General features: G+C 41.8%; 1 protein-coding gene across 1 annotated transcript in view; it reads left to right on the top strand.

Moving 5' to 3' along the window:
* Window positions 1-15,967, top strand: part of pigg (phosphatidylinositol glycan anchor biosynthesis class G (EMM blood group)) — an 84,052-nt gene extending 68,085 nt beyond the window's left edge. Inside the window, exons 12-13 of the mRNA XM_061725858.1 lie at window positions 2,190-2,353; window positions 11,979-15,967. Of these exons, the coding sequence (XP_061581842.1) occupies window positions 2,190-2,353; window positions 11,979-12,192 (378 nt within the window). The 3' untranslated portion in view covers window positions 12,193-15,967. The remainder of the gene's footprint in view (window positions 1-2,189; window positions 2,354-11,978) is intronic.
* Window positions 15,968-18,466: the final 2,499 nt, after the last annotated feature.

Here is an 18,466-nt window from a genome sequence, read left to right as displayed (position 1 = left end):
ATTCTAACAGCCTCCCCCAAAAACCAATCACTCTCTTTTTGACCGCAATACACAGTGGGTACCTTCCCAGCTCTCCATAGACCATAATATTTCATGTTGTTGTTTTAACTTTCAAATGTTTATGCTACAGATTACTGCCATCACCCGCTTAGGACGGGTGGCCGGGCTAGGGGTATCTGGAAAGTCCTTCTCTCAGTCTCTCCATCGGGTGCCCAGGGGAAACTGGACACTTTTTAAAACACCAGATACCTAGATTAGGGCCTGCACCTCGGCTCTCTCTTCTGGTCAAGTGGAAAATGTCCTCTAATGTGTCTAAATATGAATGATTCGGTCTAAGATGATGGAAAAAAAACGCAACAGACGAAACAAAGAATGTTCCACCCAATGAAACTCATAATGCCATCACAGTTTTTCAAGTTAAACTGAAATGCCTTTATTTACACTTCTACTGACCTCACCAAGTTAATTTGTACTGCAGTCAAAGATTCATTGTTTAGTGAATCTATAAAAATACTAATTGATGGGATCAACCAGTGCTCGTGTAAAGCTGGGAATTAGATACTCCCTGATGCAAAAAGAAGGTGGTGATACTTGTCTGATCATGACATATCTAAGTGAGCCCCCTCTCCCCTCCACGGCTGGAGTAGTCGTGGATAAGATAAGATACCAGCCTTTTGTTTATCCTCCTCTTGCACTGAATATTTGATTAGCAGATGTGTTAGTTGTTGTTCACATCGCCCTCGGGCCATGAATGCTGCGACGGGCTCTGGAATAGCCCAAAACCCGGTGTCCAGGCACGTAATCGTAGATCTTGTGAGTAATCATGTTCTCAAGCAGCTGAAGCCATTAAGGAAGCAACATATGGGTTTAAATCCACTACGATCACACTAAACCAAATGCCTTGCAGAGTATTAAATTAATCTGAGATGAAAGACTTGAATGTAAATTCAGGAAACGGTTGCCTTTTTTCTTCTGTGTTTCCAGACGCTCATGAACCTCTTTGAAACAATAGAAGTGTCCTTTATTTCAAGGAACGGGTCACATAGAAAAGCAAGAGGATTACATATAAACTTATGCATTCAAATGTTTGGAGTGACGTTATTGTGCGTTTCGTTAGGAGTTAACCCCCCCAGATGGTCAGTCAGGCAGCAAGCGCTGAATCTTCTTCAGAAATAGGTCTGTTTTTTGGAAAAGATTGGCTCATGAGTAAACTCAGACTCATCATGCTTTTTCTTCAAATGATATGGACTCATCAAAGAACCGCATGAACCAGTCCTGCTGTCTGACAGCTCAGTGAGATTCTGTTTAGTCTGAAATTTATTGGAAAAGAAAACATTTCTTGTGGTTTTGTTTGGTTTTGATTTGGTTTTCTACAGTAACATATTGGTCTTTGGTAAATAAAAAGACATTTGAAACATCACAGCAGGATTTCAGCTGGATGAAAGTATCCATATGCAGCCTGAGATGAGTTCGCTGATATTTACTTTGTCTACACGGAAGCAGCCGTCAGTGTTTTTGGCTCAGCGGTCGTAGATGCGCGTGCATACAAGAGGAAGCATTAGACCGTCGTTGCTACGAGACAACGATCTTTATGATTCACACAGGTTTTTTTTATTTCATACAAGAAAGTGCATGAATAAGGTAGGGTGAAGTGAGATTTAGCAAACAAATGATTTCCCTGGTCATAAGCAATGAAAATGAATTTGTTAAACCAAAATGAAATGTTGGTTATGAGCTGATTTAGACTTAATTTGGAAAAAAACTATCGTAAAACTTTTTGTTTTTGTCTTCTTTTGGAGGGAGAACAATGCCCAGGACTGATACTTAGAGCACTGGGTGATGAAAAAAATAAATTTCAATTTAAACAAATAAAAAAAAAAACTAGAAACAGGTCAACAAAGTTAACTAACAGAAATATTCCGTACTTGTGAAATGCATCATGTTCCTGGCACACATGCAGCTGAGCAGCTGAAAGTTCAGCTCCACACCGAGATCTGTGCGTGCTGTTCTGGTCAGAGAATGAAAACACGATCCACCTTCGGGAGGTGGGCAGAAGCTCAAGGTAGTGATTAGAAAGCAAGGGACCTGGACTCTTTTAAAGGCTCCATCCACTGATTTAATCTATATATGGTGCAAGTTACATCTGCAACCTTTGCAACTGGAAAAAACATTTCTTTCTACTCCTGCAGGGCAACTCCAACAACTTGGCCAGCATCGACATTTCGGTTGGATTTGTGGGGCTGGAAAGCTACGTTGAGGCGCCTGCCATCTTCTTAACGGCCCTGGGCACGTACGCAGGCCCCCTGCTTTGGGCGTTTCACCTTGTCTGCTACCTAAGCTCAGAGAGAGACAGGTAAGTGTTGATTTGAAAGTCACTGTTTTGCTGTGCCCACCAGTGGCAGCGCTGTACATGTAAACACCACAAAAACTTAATCTGACTGTTTAAGTTTGAATGTGTGGCAGTGGCTGGCAAAACTTTAGATTATTCTATTAAAAATGTGGGGAGCACGCTGGAAAGGTTAATTCAGAGCTGCTTTGAAAGTGTTGGAGAATAATAACTGCAAACATGAAAAGACAGAGTTGGTCTGTGGAGTCGGTTCTCATCATTTCTGTGTTGTGATGTCTTTGGGAAGGTCAGAATTCAGGACTCATCACATGCTGAAACTTTTATTTTACATATTATAGCAGCAGTGTGCGTTTGAGATTTTTATATCTGAGCAGGTTGGTTCGGTTTAAAAAAGCTGAGCTCTGCTCGCCCTCCCAGCGTGCTTCATTTGATGTGCACTGAGATCCATCGATCAGCGTTTTCAGCTGCTCACGGAACCCTTCCCCTTTTTATGATGCTACAATTTTATCTAATTTAATTGGCAATTTGTTTAATCATTCATGAGTGCTTCACCCTTTATAGAGCAGTCAATTAAACCCTTGCTCTCTTTTTTTACTCCCTTCGTCTGCGTACGCTATATATCAATGGTTAATACCAAGTTTGGCAAAGCCCAAGAGCTATATATATATATATATATGTATATATATATATATATATATATATATATATATATATATATATATATATATATATATGCATTTTATTTTTGCAACAGAGGTTTCTGTCTGTCTGTTTGTGTGTGTGTGTGTGTGTGTGTGTGTGTGTGTGTGTGTGTGTGTGTGTGTGTGTGTGTGTGTGTGTGTGTGTGTGTGTGTGTGTGTGTGTGTGTGTGTGTGTGTGTGTGTGTGTGTGTGTGTGTGTGTGTGTGTGTGTGTGTGTGTGTGTGTGTGTGTGTGTGTGTGTGTGTGTGTGTGTGTGTGTGTGTGTGCCAGCCCTCCTGACAGCCTAGCCATATTTCATTGATCCCTAGAAAAAAAAAATTCTGCCAAAGAGGACTACGATCCCAGACGGTGAAACGTGAGAGAGCAGGAAAGAAAAGACAGTGATGGGTGCAGTTTGGTGACTGTGTGAGGTGTATGTGAATGTGAATGAGTATATAGTGGGTTGTGTTGCAGTTAAAAGGAGACACAGGACAACCAGGTGTTTGCAAACAGAAGAAGAGGGAGTAAAGGGGGGACCATTCCCTTTGCAGTTGTTTAATCTTGGCGTGTGCTGTCTGTGGAGTGTGTGTGGAGTGTGTTTGAGATGCATGTTGGCCTGTGAGTATATTTAAGTGTCTGTTTCAAAGCTGGGGGGAGGGGCAATATTTATACATACAATTACATAATAATTATATACTGTATACATACAAGTATCTTTAACTGCTCATACATGTTTAAATATACCAATATAAAGTTGTATACGTACATATACATCTTAACTAGGAGGAAAAAAATAATTCTCAATAAAAACCAATGTGTAAACGTATATTAGAGATTGCATAATCGTCCTACATGTATTAGTCCTTTAGATATTATATTGTTTGTTGTGTACTATATCACAGTTCACTGTTAGCACGCTAGTATAGATATCTATATGTATACATGTAAAATAGATACACACACCTACATGTGCTTAAATATATATACATTGAAATAAACATTCATTCACATATAATATGAATATATTCAATTTGATTTATATAGCATCTATTACAACAGCTCTCTTTACGTCGTTTAGTAATAATATTTTCCCGTGAACTCTTTATGTAAGTAATCATGTTTTGACATTGTCCCTCCTACGATCAAGCTGTCACCACACCAGAACACACTTTTTTTTTTTATAAACTATGCTGAATGCCCTTCCTGACACCCCACACACACGGGAATTGAACCGAGGACCTTCCCCTGCGAGACACCCGCGCCGACCACCAGGCATGAATATTAGATGAAAATGAAGATTCAAGATGCTTTATTTATCCCGAGGGAAATCACTGTGCAACAGTTGCCGTACAAGGTGGGAAAGTAATGCAGTAAGAGGTAAAGATAAAATAATAGTAGTAAGTTAGTTGAAATAAGATAAAATGGAGGTAAATAATAGAATAAAGGCTAACTTAGCACAGGTCCAACATTTGACTGAGTGTGACAAAATGTAACAAAAGTGTTGCTGAAAGAGCTGTAAAAATGCTGGCTAACACCAACTGGTAGAACATTTCCAGCAAGATGTTACAAACGTTGAATGACCGGAGACGACCTTGGCCCTTGAGCCTCCGTGTCCGTGGCCCGGTCTAGTTTGGTATCCAGGTATATTCCAAGGCAGAGCCGTCTGGGAGATTTGCGAGGCCCTGTGCGAAATGGCTGGGGGGGGCCCTCGCGCGCTTGCTACGCTCACGCGCGCAAAATTTTTGGGTTTTTCGGGTCGGATCGGGTGTCTGTATGTGCAATTTTAACTCTCCAATTAGCAAAATACTGCCCCACGGCTGCTTGAGACCCGGTCGGATCGATGATTTTTGTAACAAATTTATCAAACAAGCCTTTCAGAGAGGCATTAAACTCTTCCATTTTCTTTAGTTTTTTTTTCTTTTTTCATCCGCTGATGGAAATTTCCTGAATCTGTCTCATTCTCTCGACATTGTGTGACAGTTTGTTCCACATTCCACCCGTCTCGATCAGAGCACCTTGTGTCTGCGCTTGGTCTGATCAGTTGTATTGAACAACAGACACGCGCATCATTGCACATATATTTATTGATATGCACTGACTAGTACACATTTAGGTCTGTAATGGAACGTGACTGTTGATATTTATAAGGGAAAAAAGAAAAAAAAAAAAACGCCCCATAGCGCGAGGCCCCTTGGGGCGCGAGGCCCTGTGCGGTCGCACGGTTCGCACACCCCTTGCGGCGGCCCTGCTCCAAGGTATTTGTAATCCTGGACAACATCCACAGTTACACCGTACTCCTCACCCCCCCCCCTCCCTGACAGCCAGCGATTGCAGAGTCGTCCGCAAACTTCTGCTGGTGGCAGAGCGTACCTGAAAGTCAGAGGTGTACAGGGTGAACAGAAAGGGGGACAGAACAGTTCCCTGTGGAGCCCCAGTGCTGCTGACCACAGTGTCAGACACACCGTCCTGCAGTCTGACATACTGTGGTCTGAATCCAGGAAAGCAGGGGACGGTCCACCTGCGTCGCCAACAGAGCGTCGGATGGTGTCGAATATAGAGATTTCCACTTTACATTCAAATATAAACTTTGCAGAACATTTGTGGGTCCCTATCTGTAATAAAAAAATTCTTTATCTTTGGAAGAAAAAAAAGAAACGAGAGAGAGGATGCCCTGAAAACTCTAAAAACAGGCAGCCATCATTTGATAGAAGCCCTGTAGCTAATTGAATATAGTACAAAATAGACATTTAAAAGTTCAAACAGAAATTTATTTAAATTTTCTGGCTGCACAATATTAAGAGGAAGCACAATTTTTAATTGGAAATGATTTTATGAGCTCGAGAACTTTAATGGGCCCGGGACCAGAGAACACAGTTCATCACCGCTCTGGCCAGTCGGTGCAGTGATGAAACTGTCTCTGAAAAAAGTTAAATCTGAAAGTTAGAGCCTAAAGTTCAACAATGAAAATGGGCACTAGATTAAATTTAGATTGAAGCTTTATTGATCTGCCCAGAACCGTACAGATAATGGGATGTGACAGCGGTGCTTGGTCAGTTTTCTACTGTACATGGGCTGTAACCAAGACTGCAGCCTCCGGAGGCCACTCACGCTCCTGCAGATGTCACATTAATTTCAGCCTATAATCATCGCGAGCTCCTTCACAGTGCAGGACAAATAAATAAAAATCTTTCTTCGTCATCCTTCTTACTCAGACCATGGAGCCCTCCACAGAAACTCCATCTGTAGCATGTACTCGGAGATGCCGTGACTAATGAAGCTAGAACGGTCCTTGCTCATTTACAGGTTACTTTGCAGCATCAGCAGACAGTCCTGGAAATGAGCTTTGATCAATAGCTGCTCTGCAGGTCTCACACTTTCAAAGTGAGTATTATTTATACTCACTTTCTGATTTCTTTTTTTTTAGTCTACTAATTATGATGTTCTGACATAAAAATCAGCAGGAAAAGACACTAGGTTGACTTCCAAAATGAGCTTCATTTTCATCCTGCTCACTTTGAAGAGTAGAAAAAAAAGATGAGATGTTTGTTTCACATCTTTTCCATCCCTGACGTAAACTCGCCGACCTGCTGAAGGATCAAGGATTTGGCGGCTCTTTAAGGGGGAACACCAGAGTAAACCTAATCTGCTCGGGTTTACCCGTGCCGAGCTAAATCACTGGAAACAAAGGTGGATGATATTTTCTAAAGTGATTATTAAAGTGATCATTAAACCTGCAAATACAGAGCTATTTGTTGGTGTGAGTTTACCTTGTGGTCCTTTTTAAAACGTTTTTGAGCAGTTAAATCATGCTACTTTGACTAAGTGGGTCATTTTGGTTAAATTTCAATTCAATGTTAATTATATAATGTCTATCAGCTCCTACATGACGTCAGTTCAATGGTACTTTATTAATCCACAGTTGAAATAAGCAACATTTTTATACAGAAAACAGATCATTCTGTCCCATAATTCCTTGTGACTGCAGCATTTGAAGTGAAGCTTGATTATTCTCATACAGTCGTCGTAGTTGGAATTTAATGGAAATACAGGACTGTCTCAGAAAATTAGAATATTGAGATTTTCTGTAATGCAATTACAAAAACAATTAAAGCTGCAAGCAGCGATGAACGGGCCCTCGCACTCACGGCCACCGCCCCCCATAAGCATATCAGAAATGACACCACCCACGACTTCCTATGTTAAACCATTCAAAAGTTACAGCAGAAAAAAGGGACAACCAATCAGAAGAAGGGGAGGGGCTAATTAAGGCCAAAGAAGCTCAAGGACTCATTACAGAGTCCCATGACACCACCCACGACTCTCTATGTCAAACCATTCAAAAGTTACAGCAGAAAATCGGGACAACCAATCAGAAGAAGGGGCCGGGCTAATTAAGGCCAACGAAGCTCAAGGACTCATTACAGAGTCCCATGACACGACCCACAACTTCCTATGTCAAACCATTCAAAAGTTATGGCAGAGAACAGTATTCTAGGGGGCGCTGTTGAGCCGTTAGGCCACGCCCATTAATGCAAACCATGAAATATCTAATTTATCGCCAAGTCTGTCTTGCATGCAAAATTTGGTGACTTTTGGAGAACTATCAAATATGGACCAATCAGATTTCAAAATGGCCGACTTCCTGTTCGGTTTTGGCCATGGCTCCAAGAGACTTTTCTTTAAGTTGTGACATGATACAGGTGTGTAGCGATTTTCGTGCATGTACGTCAAACCGTATTGTGGGGCTTGAGGCACAAAGTTTTCCGGGGGGCGCTGTTGAGCCATTTTGCCACGCCCATTAATGCAAACCATGAAATATCAAATTTATCGTCAGGCCTGGCTTGCGTGCCAAATTTGGTGCCTTTTGGGGAACTATCAAATATGGACCAATCAGATTTCAAAATGGCCGACTTCCTGTTCGGTTTCGGCCATGGCTCCAAGAGACTTTTCTTTAAGTTGTGACATGATACAGGTGTGTAGCGATTTTCGTGCATGTACGTCAAACCGTATTGTGGGGCTTGAGGCACAAAGTTTTCCGGGGGGCGCTGTTGAGCCATTTTGCCACGCCCATTAATGCAAACCATGAAATATCAAATTTATCGTCAGGCCTGGCTTGCGTGCCAAATTTGGTGCCTTTTGGGGAACTATCAAATATGGACCAATCAGATGAAGGGGGGGTGCGCTTGTTGGCGTCTAGCGTCGCCACGGTAACGCATTTGAAAGAGAAAAGTAATGCGCGTAGTCACAGGATGGAGACGCACATTTTGATGTATAACACATCTGGGTGCACGTTACGGTTCGGGCCGTATTAACTGCCGAAGGAAGGCATCAATTTCGCCAAAATGACGCGATTAATTCAAAATGGCCGACTTCCTGTTCGGTTTCTCGACATGACGCCCAGACACTTTTCTTTAAGTTGTGTACTGATACAGGTGTGTACCGATTTTCGTGCATGTACGACAAACCGCATTGTGGGGCTTGAGGCACAAAGTTTTCTAGGGGGCGCTGTTGAGCCATTTTGCCACGCCCATTAATGCAAACCATTAAATATCAAATTTTTCGCCAGACCTGGCTTGCATGCAAAATTTGGTGACTTTTTGGGCACGTTTAGGGGGGCAAAAAGGCCTTCCTTTTGTCAGAACAATAAGAAGAAGAAGAAGAAGAATTCCTGCAATTACAATAGGGCCTTCGCACTGCAAGTGCTCGGGCCCTAAAAATGTCATACATTCTGGATTCATTACAAATCAACTGAAATATTGCAAGCCTTTTATTATTTTAATATTGCTGATCATGGTTTACAGTTTAAGAAAACTCAAATATCCTATCTCAAAAAATTTGAATATTCTGGGAATCTTAATCTTAAACTGTAAACCATAATCAGCAATATTAAAATAATGAAAGGCTTGCAATATTTCAGTTTATTTGTAATGAATCCAGAATGTATGACATTTTTGTTTTTTAATTGCATTAGAGAAAATAAAGAACTTTATCACAATATTCTAATTTTCTGAGACAGTCCTGTATATGATTTTTGTCTTTTTTCTCTCTTGTTTTTGGCCCTGGTACTGACTCTGAGCTTATACTAATATGACGTACACTGCCTGGTCAAAAGAAGAAGTCCATCCATCCACAGATGGAGGGATGGGTGGATAGACTGATAGATTAATAGGTAGAACCACCCAGATCTGCACAGGTGAGATATAATCCTGTTTCAAAATGGTCACATTATTATTTGGCATCAATCAACGTCGTCTGTGAGGAGGAAATGTCGCTGGAATAAAATCTTGACTTGATCCTGATCGGAGATGCGTTTAACCGTTTAATTAAATTCACTTATAAAAAAAACCAACAACAGAACGACATTTGAAAGTGAAATTAGGAACATTTGCATTCACACACAGTGCAAAGAGACCTTGAGGTGTTGGGGATACAAAGCTGCGTAAAGAAAAGCTCTAATGTGTGAAACTAATCAGAAGCTAATCTTTAAATTACTTAAGAGTATAAACACTGGATGCAGGAACAATGCAGTCAGGTCACGGGGTCTGATTGGTCCAGATTTATCCTCTTTTAGAGTAATGAGGACTGATGCTAAGTGCCTACCATGTGGGAGCAGTGTGCACAGCAATGAGCTAAACATACTGAAGGACCAGCTTTTTCCACCCATACATTTTCATTTTTCCCTGATGGGATGGGCGTGCAGCATCACGATGCCAGGATTCGATGGAACTTGGTACATGTTCAGAGGGTTCAGACAGCAGAATCCAGGTCTGAAGCCCGCTGAGAATCCCTTGGACTACAGAGTAGATTTCACATTCTCCCATCAACACAAAAACATGATGAAAAATGAACGCACTTATGGATGGATAGAAATGTTGTGATGCTGGATAACCTAATCAAAAAGACACTGCAAGGGAAACTTTTTGTATTCAAAGCTAAAAGTGTATTTTTATATATTTTTCTCATCTTTTTTGGTCAGGCAGCATATATACTGCATGATAAAGCCTCCGTGGAGTAACGTGATAAGAAGGCGCTTCACTTTTGTAGCTTTTTCTTAGCTTTTTTTTTGAATTACCACTACTGATAATGAAGTGCTGCTTCATACGATATATATAATATTCTCCTTGAAAGGTCACAAGAATGCATTAGGGGAGAACTCGGCGCGTTATAGTTTGATATTTGCAGACTCACACCACAGCTCAGTGTGAGTGTTGTGGGATTCTCACGCCAGCCTTTTTCCAAAGTCCTTAAAAGTGCTTAAAAAAATGTTGATTTGTTTTACTCTCTGACCATTTGCAACCAAAATGTCAGCGCAGCATCAGTTTGGTTGCTGCAAACTGCTCCAGTTCAGTGGAGGTGCACTCTTGTGACTGACGTTTCTAAAAATTGACTGAAAAAGGGGATGTTTCTTACCCTGAAGTTGTGAGACATCAACACTACAGCCAGCGAGTGTAAAATGGCATTTTAATTTTCTTTCTGTACTTAAACAGATCTTTATTCAACCAAATCATCTCAGTTTAGGCATTTCAGACTTCGTTCCACCTCTCACACCAACAACAGCACCAAGACAATAGATTAAACACACTTTTCTCATTGTTGTTCACTGTAAAAAGCCTTTAATTGATTATAGATTTTGGTCAAGCACGGGTGCATTGTTTGATCAAATCTGTGTGCATCTGAATGTGTCTGTCCACCTCCAAACTGGAGTACTCCTACTCCTTCAGCTTGCCTCCTTGCTTCAGAAAAAAAGCCTGGAGTTCCTCCCCCTCATCTGGGAGATTGCCGGCTGTAATGAACAAGATCCCAGTGCTAATTTACACTCGGTTTCGATGCGTCACAGATGAAGTCTCAGTGCAAATAGATAAGAAAACTTTCCGTATCTGTGTGTGCAACGGGCTTTACATCATCGTTTTCTAATCTCCAGACTCCGTCCATCCTCACGTCTTGCTGGTTTTAAAGTTATTAACTTCTTCATCAGAATTTGTCAGCAGGCTGCTTTATTTTGACAAGACAATTGGCTCAGACTGTCCTCCCGGGTTGTGCGTGAGAGGTAGAAATGTCAGGCTGCAGCTTCGGTGAATCAGCTTCAGCGTGTTAAAACTAGGCCTGTGTTGAAAAAATCGATTTCCCAATTCTAAATCGATTCTCATATTAATTCCTAAAAATCGATTCATATGTCTAAAGATCGACTTGTTTTAATTTTTTTTTTTTTTTTTTTTTATGTATTTTTTTTTTTTCATCATTACATTACAACTTTTGGTTATTTTTTTGTTTATCCCCAAAAAAGGAATGTTTTGTTGGACACGAGAATAACTGGTGCCATGTTTTTCCCTTTAAATATCTTTAAAGGTATGAAAACATTAAAGTGTTAGGTTATAATTGCATAAATTGTCTATATTTCATTACTTTATATACTGTCTTGGGGTTACATTTGCAAAAAATGCTAAAAACCAAATGCTCAAAAATTAAAAACCAAAATAGACCGAAAATGGAACAAATAAAAACGGAATGTGGGGAAAAAATAAAAGCGATTTCATCCGTCTCCCTGGATCTGTTTGGTAATTCTGACCCACATGATGTTTCTGAAAGCAGTTATATCAGCATTCTGGGAGCTGATTGGTCCTTACAGCATCATTAGCTGCCAATACTTGCTGTTGAATCTCAATATAATACTAGTATTAATATGTTGCATAACTACAGTGAAATCATTCATGCAACAGCCCAAAAAACAGTTTTAATAACACTAACCCAAATCAATATCGGAATCGGATCGAATCAAATATTGATAATCGATTCTGAATCTTAAGAATCGGAATCGAATCGATTCTTGACATTTGAATCGATCCCCAGCCCTAGTTAAAACACAAAGCAGCTTAGGATTTCTTTGGTTTCCAATGTAATGGAGGGTTTTCTGTTATTCTTCCTCCTCTCACGAGTCCTCTTCCCCTCCGCAGGAGTCCGGTAGCGGTCAGCCACGGCTGCTACTGCTTGGCCCTGCTGAGGTCCGTGCCAGCTGCAGCCTACATCGTCCTGGTCACCGTCCTGCGCTATCACCTCTTCATATGGAGCGTCTTTTCTCCCAAACTGCTGTACGAATCCGTGCACCTTTTGCTGACTGCAGGAATCTGTCTCTTCTTCATCACGATGGAGAAAACGCAGCTAGAATAAGTTGCGGTGGAGCCACAGACTGATAATCTGAAGGATATAGGTCAGACACCGGTCTCCCCTGGCCTCCCACTAATACTTAGTAATCTGCTCCCTCTTTCACACTGTAGATAGATGTTTCCAAAACTCTCTGGAGTCAGAACAAAGAAAAGCAGTGCTCCGATATATTTTTTACAATATTTTGTTCTTTCTAAGAAGACAAATATTTGAGAATTAATAAAAGTGGGTGGATGTAAATGCTTCTGGAGAATGTTTTATTTATTTTTGATCTCAGGGATGAGTGTACAATAATTTGCAAGATGAACAAAGCAGCTGTGCGAGTAGCAGGACAACTTTGATGTCTGGTTTCAGCCTCAGCGCTGCTTTCACTCTCGCCGGCCTGAAGTCGGGCCGAGCGGCTCCGTGTGTCTCTTTGACAAAGCGGGGAGGTGAATAGAAGCTTTAGAGCCCCTTGTCCTGCCCTGGCAGATGAAAGTGTCTGCTACTGAAAGGCGATATGCAGTCGTACATTTATTAATGTACAACAAAACTAACTCGAGTGCGACGATGTCAGACAATACTCGATCTGCATGTCCACAGAGATTTATAGAATAAGGGCTCTGATCAGGCGGCATGAGTGAAAATACCTGCGTGGGAGTAAAGCGGGGGGACGGAGTGGGAGGTTTCATGACACCACAGCTCTCCTGAGAATGTTTCCAACATGAATCAACGTATCGTGAGGTAGTTTATTTCCCCCTCACAAGTGTTGCACCCTCCACATGCTGTTTACACTTTAGTAATGTTGACACAGTGCGTCTCAAAAGATTTAGTCCTGGTCACAAAATGAGTCTACGATAGACGCTGGAGGAGCCCCCTGCCACAGTTAATGCACTGCTATGTGAGGTTTCTATTTAAAGTTGCAGAGGAAGGTCATTTATCTTTGATTTATCTCAGAAATGCATGCACTAGTCATAATCATAATTTCCTCGGTCTGACACAAACTTCTTTGACCTGCACTCGGCATGTTGCTTCAATATCACAGAGGATACCATCAAGGTAAAAGTGGGCGCTGAGCCAACGCGGTGACAGTTTAGAGCCAAAACAGCAAACAAGAGGCTGCAGCTCTGCCAGAACCTGATGGCCGATTGTTGAAGTGAAATCTGAAAATGAGAAGCGTCCCGGCAGCAGCAGCAGGGAAGGCCATAGTCTGTGAGGTGTAAATGCTCTTAGTCACGTTAAGTTTGTGTCATTTGTGTGACGGCAACTCCTCACACCGCCTGCATGTGCCACCGCGAGTCCTTTATTGCTGAGGAACAAGACCCAAAGTAAAAAGTAAGACTATATTTCAGCAGTTATTTTCATGACATGAGCGGTGTCGAGAACAGCAGCAACGACTTCAAAGCACTTTGTTGATTATTACCTGCCAGCTCTGACATCATCACCATTTGAGAATAGACTAAAAAGGAAAATAACAACCAGCTGAAAGACTTAGCTTTAAATCCACCATGTGCAACATTTCACCTCCAGGCAGGAAGGTGAATTGCAAGTTCCCACCCCGGCGTTTGTCACTCACTTTGATGAGCTGTCTGCCTTGAAACGGCGTCTCGCCTAAGGCCGAGATCTCTTCCATCCACGAGCTGCCACAGGCGGCGAGGAAACAGGTGCCACGCCGGGGAGGAGATGTTCAGTCTGTGATTTTTAAATGAATGTCGTCTGACGCAAGTTCTCTCTTTTGTTTTGCGACCGTCGTACCTGCTGCTGCGGCTCACCTTGACACCGTGCTCGCCGCCGACTGCATCAAGCAGCAGATGGAATTTAAATGTCCTCGGCATCATCGGGAAGTCAGACAAACAGAAGGATTTGCATTTCAGCAGAGGGTCCGCGGCGGCAGACGCGCGCTGCATATGGATCCCTGCAGGTCGGCTGCTTCCCGTTAGAAGGAAAGTTGAGCCTGATCCCTTTTCTAAACAGACAGGATACTGTTAACAAGTGCCTTTACCTCCCTGCAGGGGATGTGGCTCACACTTCTAAGTCTAATGTAAATAGTTGATGAGCCGGATGATAATCTTGTGACGATGAGCCTGTCAGTGCCCGCGATGCTTCACTTCACCACGCTGGACCGACGGTTCCTACGTTGTCGCTACAAGCTGAGCTGGTAGTTTCTCCTCTCGTTGTTATTCCTGGAGATTAAAAACGACCTGGAATGACCAGCAATACTTTTTCATAGACGAAGATGGAAACGATTGTTGCTAGGGACGTTGTAGTGGCTTCCTGCAATTCAGAAGATAAATTATGCTTGATAGAATAAAATCCACCTGCATCTTATCGGCTTTTCGCACTAAGTAGAAATATTTTGGCACCGTTTCATAGTGCTGACCAGCTCTGTGGAGTCTGGCAAACTCCCGGAGTGTTTTTAGGACACTTGGTTTGACTTTCATCTGGGGTTTTTGAGGGATTTGGGATGGGGTTTTTTTTTTTTTTTTTTGTCTATTAACTTTACAAAAAAAGTGAAGTAAATGTCTTAAAAGTGAAGGATGGGTGTTATCAGGTCAGTAAGACCTTCAGGGTGTAATCAAGACATTGATCATCACAGCAGAGCATGGGGGTGAGGAAAACAATGAATGTCCAGTCCCTGGAGTCTTCAGCTCGCAGAGAAAAGATTAATCTCAACTCTGGCATGTTCGGAGACAGGGATTCTTATTTTTTTTGTTCTTGTCATTTCCAAAACCTTGTGGATCGTCTCTAAGACGCGTCTGCATTGGTGCAACAAGCAGCCTCAAAGCGTCCTGACAGATCTGATGGGACTAAACACTGTGTGTGAAGTCGCTCCTCTGTATCCAAACAGCCAGCAGCCCGTAAAATCCATCTGAATAATTGTTTTGTTCCTGAAGTAGAAGGCTGTTTACTGTCTTGTACATCACACCAGCCTCTGATACGCAGTTTTACTTTCTCCCGAGTCCACCTTTGTTGAGCCACCTTGTATTTCTGTCGGTGTCAGTTTTCTTGTGGTTGTGTTGTTTTACACGTGTCTGGTTTTTCTTCTGTCTTCATGTCATCATTTTTGGAAAGCAGCACGTAAACATTTCACATGTGTACGACAGGGCTCATTCTGAGTGTGATCAGATATTTCTGCTGCTCCTTAAGTCTTTTCATGAACTTAGCATGATGAATTTTATTACCGTATTTTCTGGACTATAAGCCGCTACTTTTTTCATAGGTTTTGAACCATGCAGCTTATACAAAGGCGCGGCTTTTCTGTGGATTTTTCTTCCACCGCTAGGGGGAGTGCTAACCGGAATTAGAATCAAAACTAAGACAAAATAAATGCAAAGAAGAATACGCTACTTCTTCTTTAGCAGATAGAAGCAGAAGCAGATTTCAAACAGATGAATAGATAAATAAATAACGGTTATTTTCTCTTGGTTCTATCCCGTTTTAATCAACAAAGTTGCTGCCGTGTTAAAAGACACTGTTAGGAAAGGATCTATTTAGGTACAAACATGTACATCATTTACAGTTCAACATCCTTCTAAACATGTAGTAAATATCTAATCTAACAACATAAATATCTGCAGCTTGCATATCTTTTTTTTTTTTTAAATAGAGTGGATGCGGCTTATATGCAGGTGCGGCTTATAGTCCAGAAAATACGGTAATAATTTGTTTTTTCAGCTTTAATTTCTGTGCTTATTAAACTGAGGGTGTGATTTTGCTTTAAACCTGTGAAACAAATGTGAAATGAGAGAGAAAATCACTTGTATGTATCCTTTTCTTTTCCAATTGAAATAAATAACACTGTACAGCATATTTGGATATTTGTGTGGATTAATGGTGTATAAAAGCTCATCAATCCCGGGGTAACAGTGGAGGCCGTCAGTCTTCAGCCGCAGCTCGCTCCGAACCAACGACACAGATTCGATTCACTTTCCTCCAGTTTCTTGCTGTCACATTTTCTTACACGCTTCGTAAACTCGACGAGAAACCATCTGGGAAAGTGCACCTAATGTGTCTTTACATGCAGCATACTAGTAGGAGGATGACAATTTAGTAATCATCCCTCTCTGCCATCCACCTACTAAATGATCATTTTCCTGCCTTCAGGAGCTGGACGTCAATGCCACCATTAAAGGAGCCACACATTCCACGCTTTGCTTGCTTTTGAGTAGGAGTCTCTTAAAACCTCTCAAGTTGTGCTGCGCTATTGTCCAGAAAAGTGGAGCACATGAAGCTCCAGCCGTGAGTCTGTAATGGACCGGCTTTGTTCCGAACCAGAGGATGTTCTGAGCTCTGCTCGGAGCTGAATTCATTTATTTCCTGACCAACCCCAGATCATCACGTTCCTTGGTCCAGCACTCCTCCTACCTGGACGCCTCCACCTCCCTGGAACAGAGTAAATCTGGCCTCATCGGACCATGTGACCTTTTTCCGTGGCTCCACTTTATAGCTTAAGTGTTTTTTATTGATTAACCTCGCTGGACGAGTGGTTCTCTTCAGGCGGCACAGCAGTTTTCCTCCACTACCTTTGGTCCGCTTTCATTGGGCACTCTCTTTTCTCAAGACTAATTGCTTTAAGTTTTCTGCTTTGATGTCTTTGTGGGTCCACCTGCACGCTTCCCTCTCAACTTCCCGCTCTGGTTGTCCTTGCTGCAGATGTTTGGCACACCGGACTAACAGCGGGATTTTTTTTTTTCTCTCCCAGCAAACTAAAATAGCTTTAAGCAGTAGGCCTGTGTTGAAACAATCTATTTTCCGATTCTAATTGGATTCTCATATTAATTCCTAAAAATCGATTTGTGTCTAAAGATCGATTTTTTTTTCATCATTAAATTACAACTTTTGGTATTTTTTTGTTTATGCCCAAAAAAGGAATGTTTTGTTGGACACGAGAATAACTTTTGCCATGTTTTTGCCTTTAAATATGTTTCGAAAGTATGAAAACATTAAAGTTTTCAGTTATAATTGCATAAATTGTCTATATTTCAATACTTTATATACTGTCTTTGTTTGCATAAATGCTAAAAACCAAATTCTCAAAAATGTAAAACCGAAAAAGACAGAAAATGGAAAAATGAAAACTGATTTCATACGTCCTCTGTTTGCTGCCCTGGATCTGTTTGATAATTCTGACCCACACGATGTTTCTGAAAGCAGTTCTATCAGCATTCTGGGAGCTGATTGGTCCTTACAGCATCATTAGCTGCAATACTTGCTGTTTAATCTCAATATAATACTAGTATTAATATTTTGCATAACTACAGTCATATAATTCATGCAACAGCTCAAAAAACAGTTTTAATTACACTAACCCAAATCGATGTCAGAATCGAATCGACTCAAATCTTGATAATCGATTCTGAATCTTAAGACTCGGAATCGAATCGAAATTTGACATGTGAATGGATCCCCAGCCCTGATTAGCAGCATGCTTCATGGGAGAATCCCTCTCTGTCTCTTATTATGGTGACAGCAGGTGCAGCTCTCAGTTACAGCGTATCAAACTTCCTGTTGGGGCTCAAGTTCACCTCAGGACCGTCCTTCCTCCCAAGTCCACAGAAGAGTCCTGATTCAGACGCCCCAGAGAACACCAGCCCGTACATGTAGCGGGGCGTGTACATGTGCGTGCGGGCGGGTGATGCTGCCGCTGTGTTTGATCCAGCTCCAGCACCACAGCTCTGCACAGATGCTGCTGTGTCTCACGTCAGATACGTCTCTGAAGGAGTGTTGAGCTTATTTTTCATAATGAGATGAAAAATGCATGACATTTTTCATCTCATTATTAGGGCCCGAGCACTGACAGTGCGAAGGCCCTATTGTATCTGTAGGAATTATTCTTTATTCTTTCTTTCTTTCTTCTGATGAGATGAGGGCCTTTTTGCCCCCCTAAACGTGCCTCAAAAGTTACCAAATTTTGCACCCAAGCCAGGCCTGGCGAAAAATGTGATATTTAATGGTTCACATTAATGGGCGTGGCCTAATGGCTCAACAGCGCCCCCTAGAAAACTTTGTGCCTCAAGCCCCACAATACGGTTTGACGTATATGCACGAAAATCGGTACACACCTGTATCATGTCGCAACTTAAAGAAAAGTCTCTTGGCGCCATGGCCGAAACCGAACAGGAAGTTGGCCATTTTGAATTAATCGTGCAATTTATGCCATTTCTTCGGCCGTTTCTTCGCCCGAACCGTAAGGTGCACCCAGGTGTGTTATACATCAAAATGTGCGTCTCGATCCTGCGCCGACGCGCATTACTTTTCTCAGTCAAAAGCGTTACCGTGGCGACAATATACGCCAAAAAGC

The sequence above is a fragment of the Cololabis saira genome, chromosome 7, assembly GCF_033807715.1.
Source record: "Cololabis saira isolate AMF1-May2022 chromosome 7, fColSai1.1, whole genome shotgun sequence".
NCBI lineage: Eukaryota > Metazoa > Chordata > Actinopteri > Beloniformes > Belonidae > Cololabis > Cololabis saira.
This window is presented reverse-complemented; position numbering and strand designations above follow the sequence as displayed.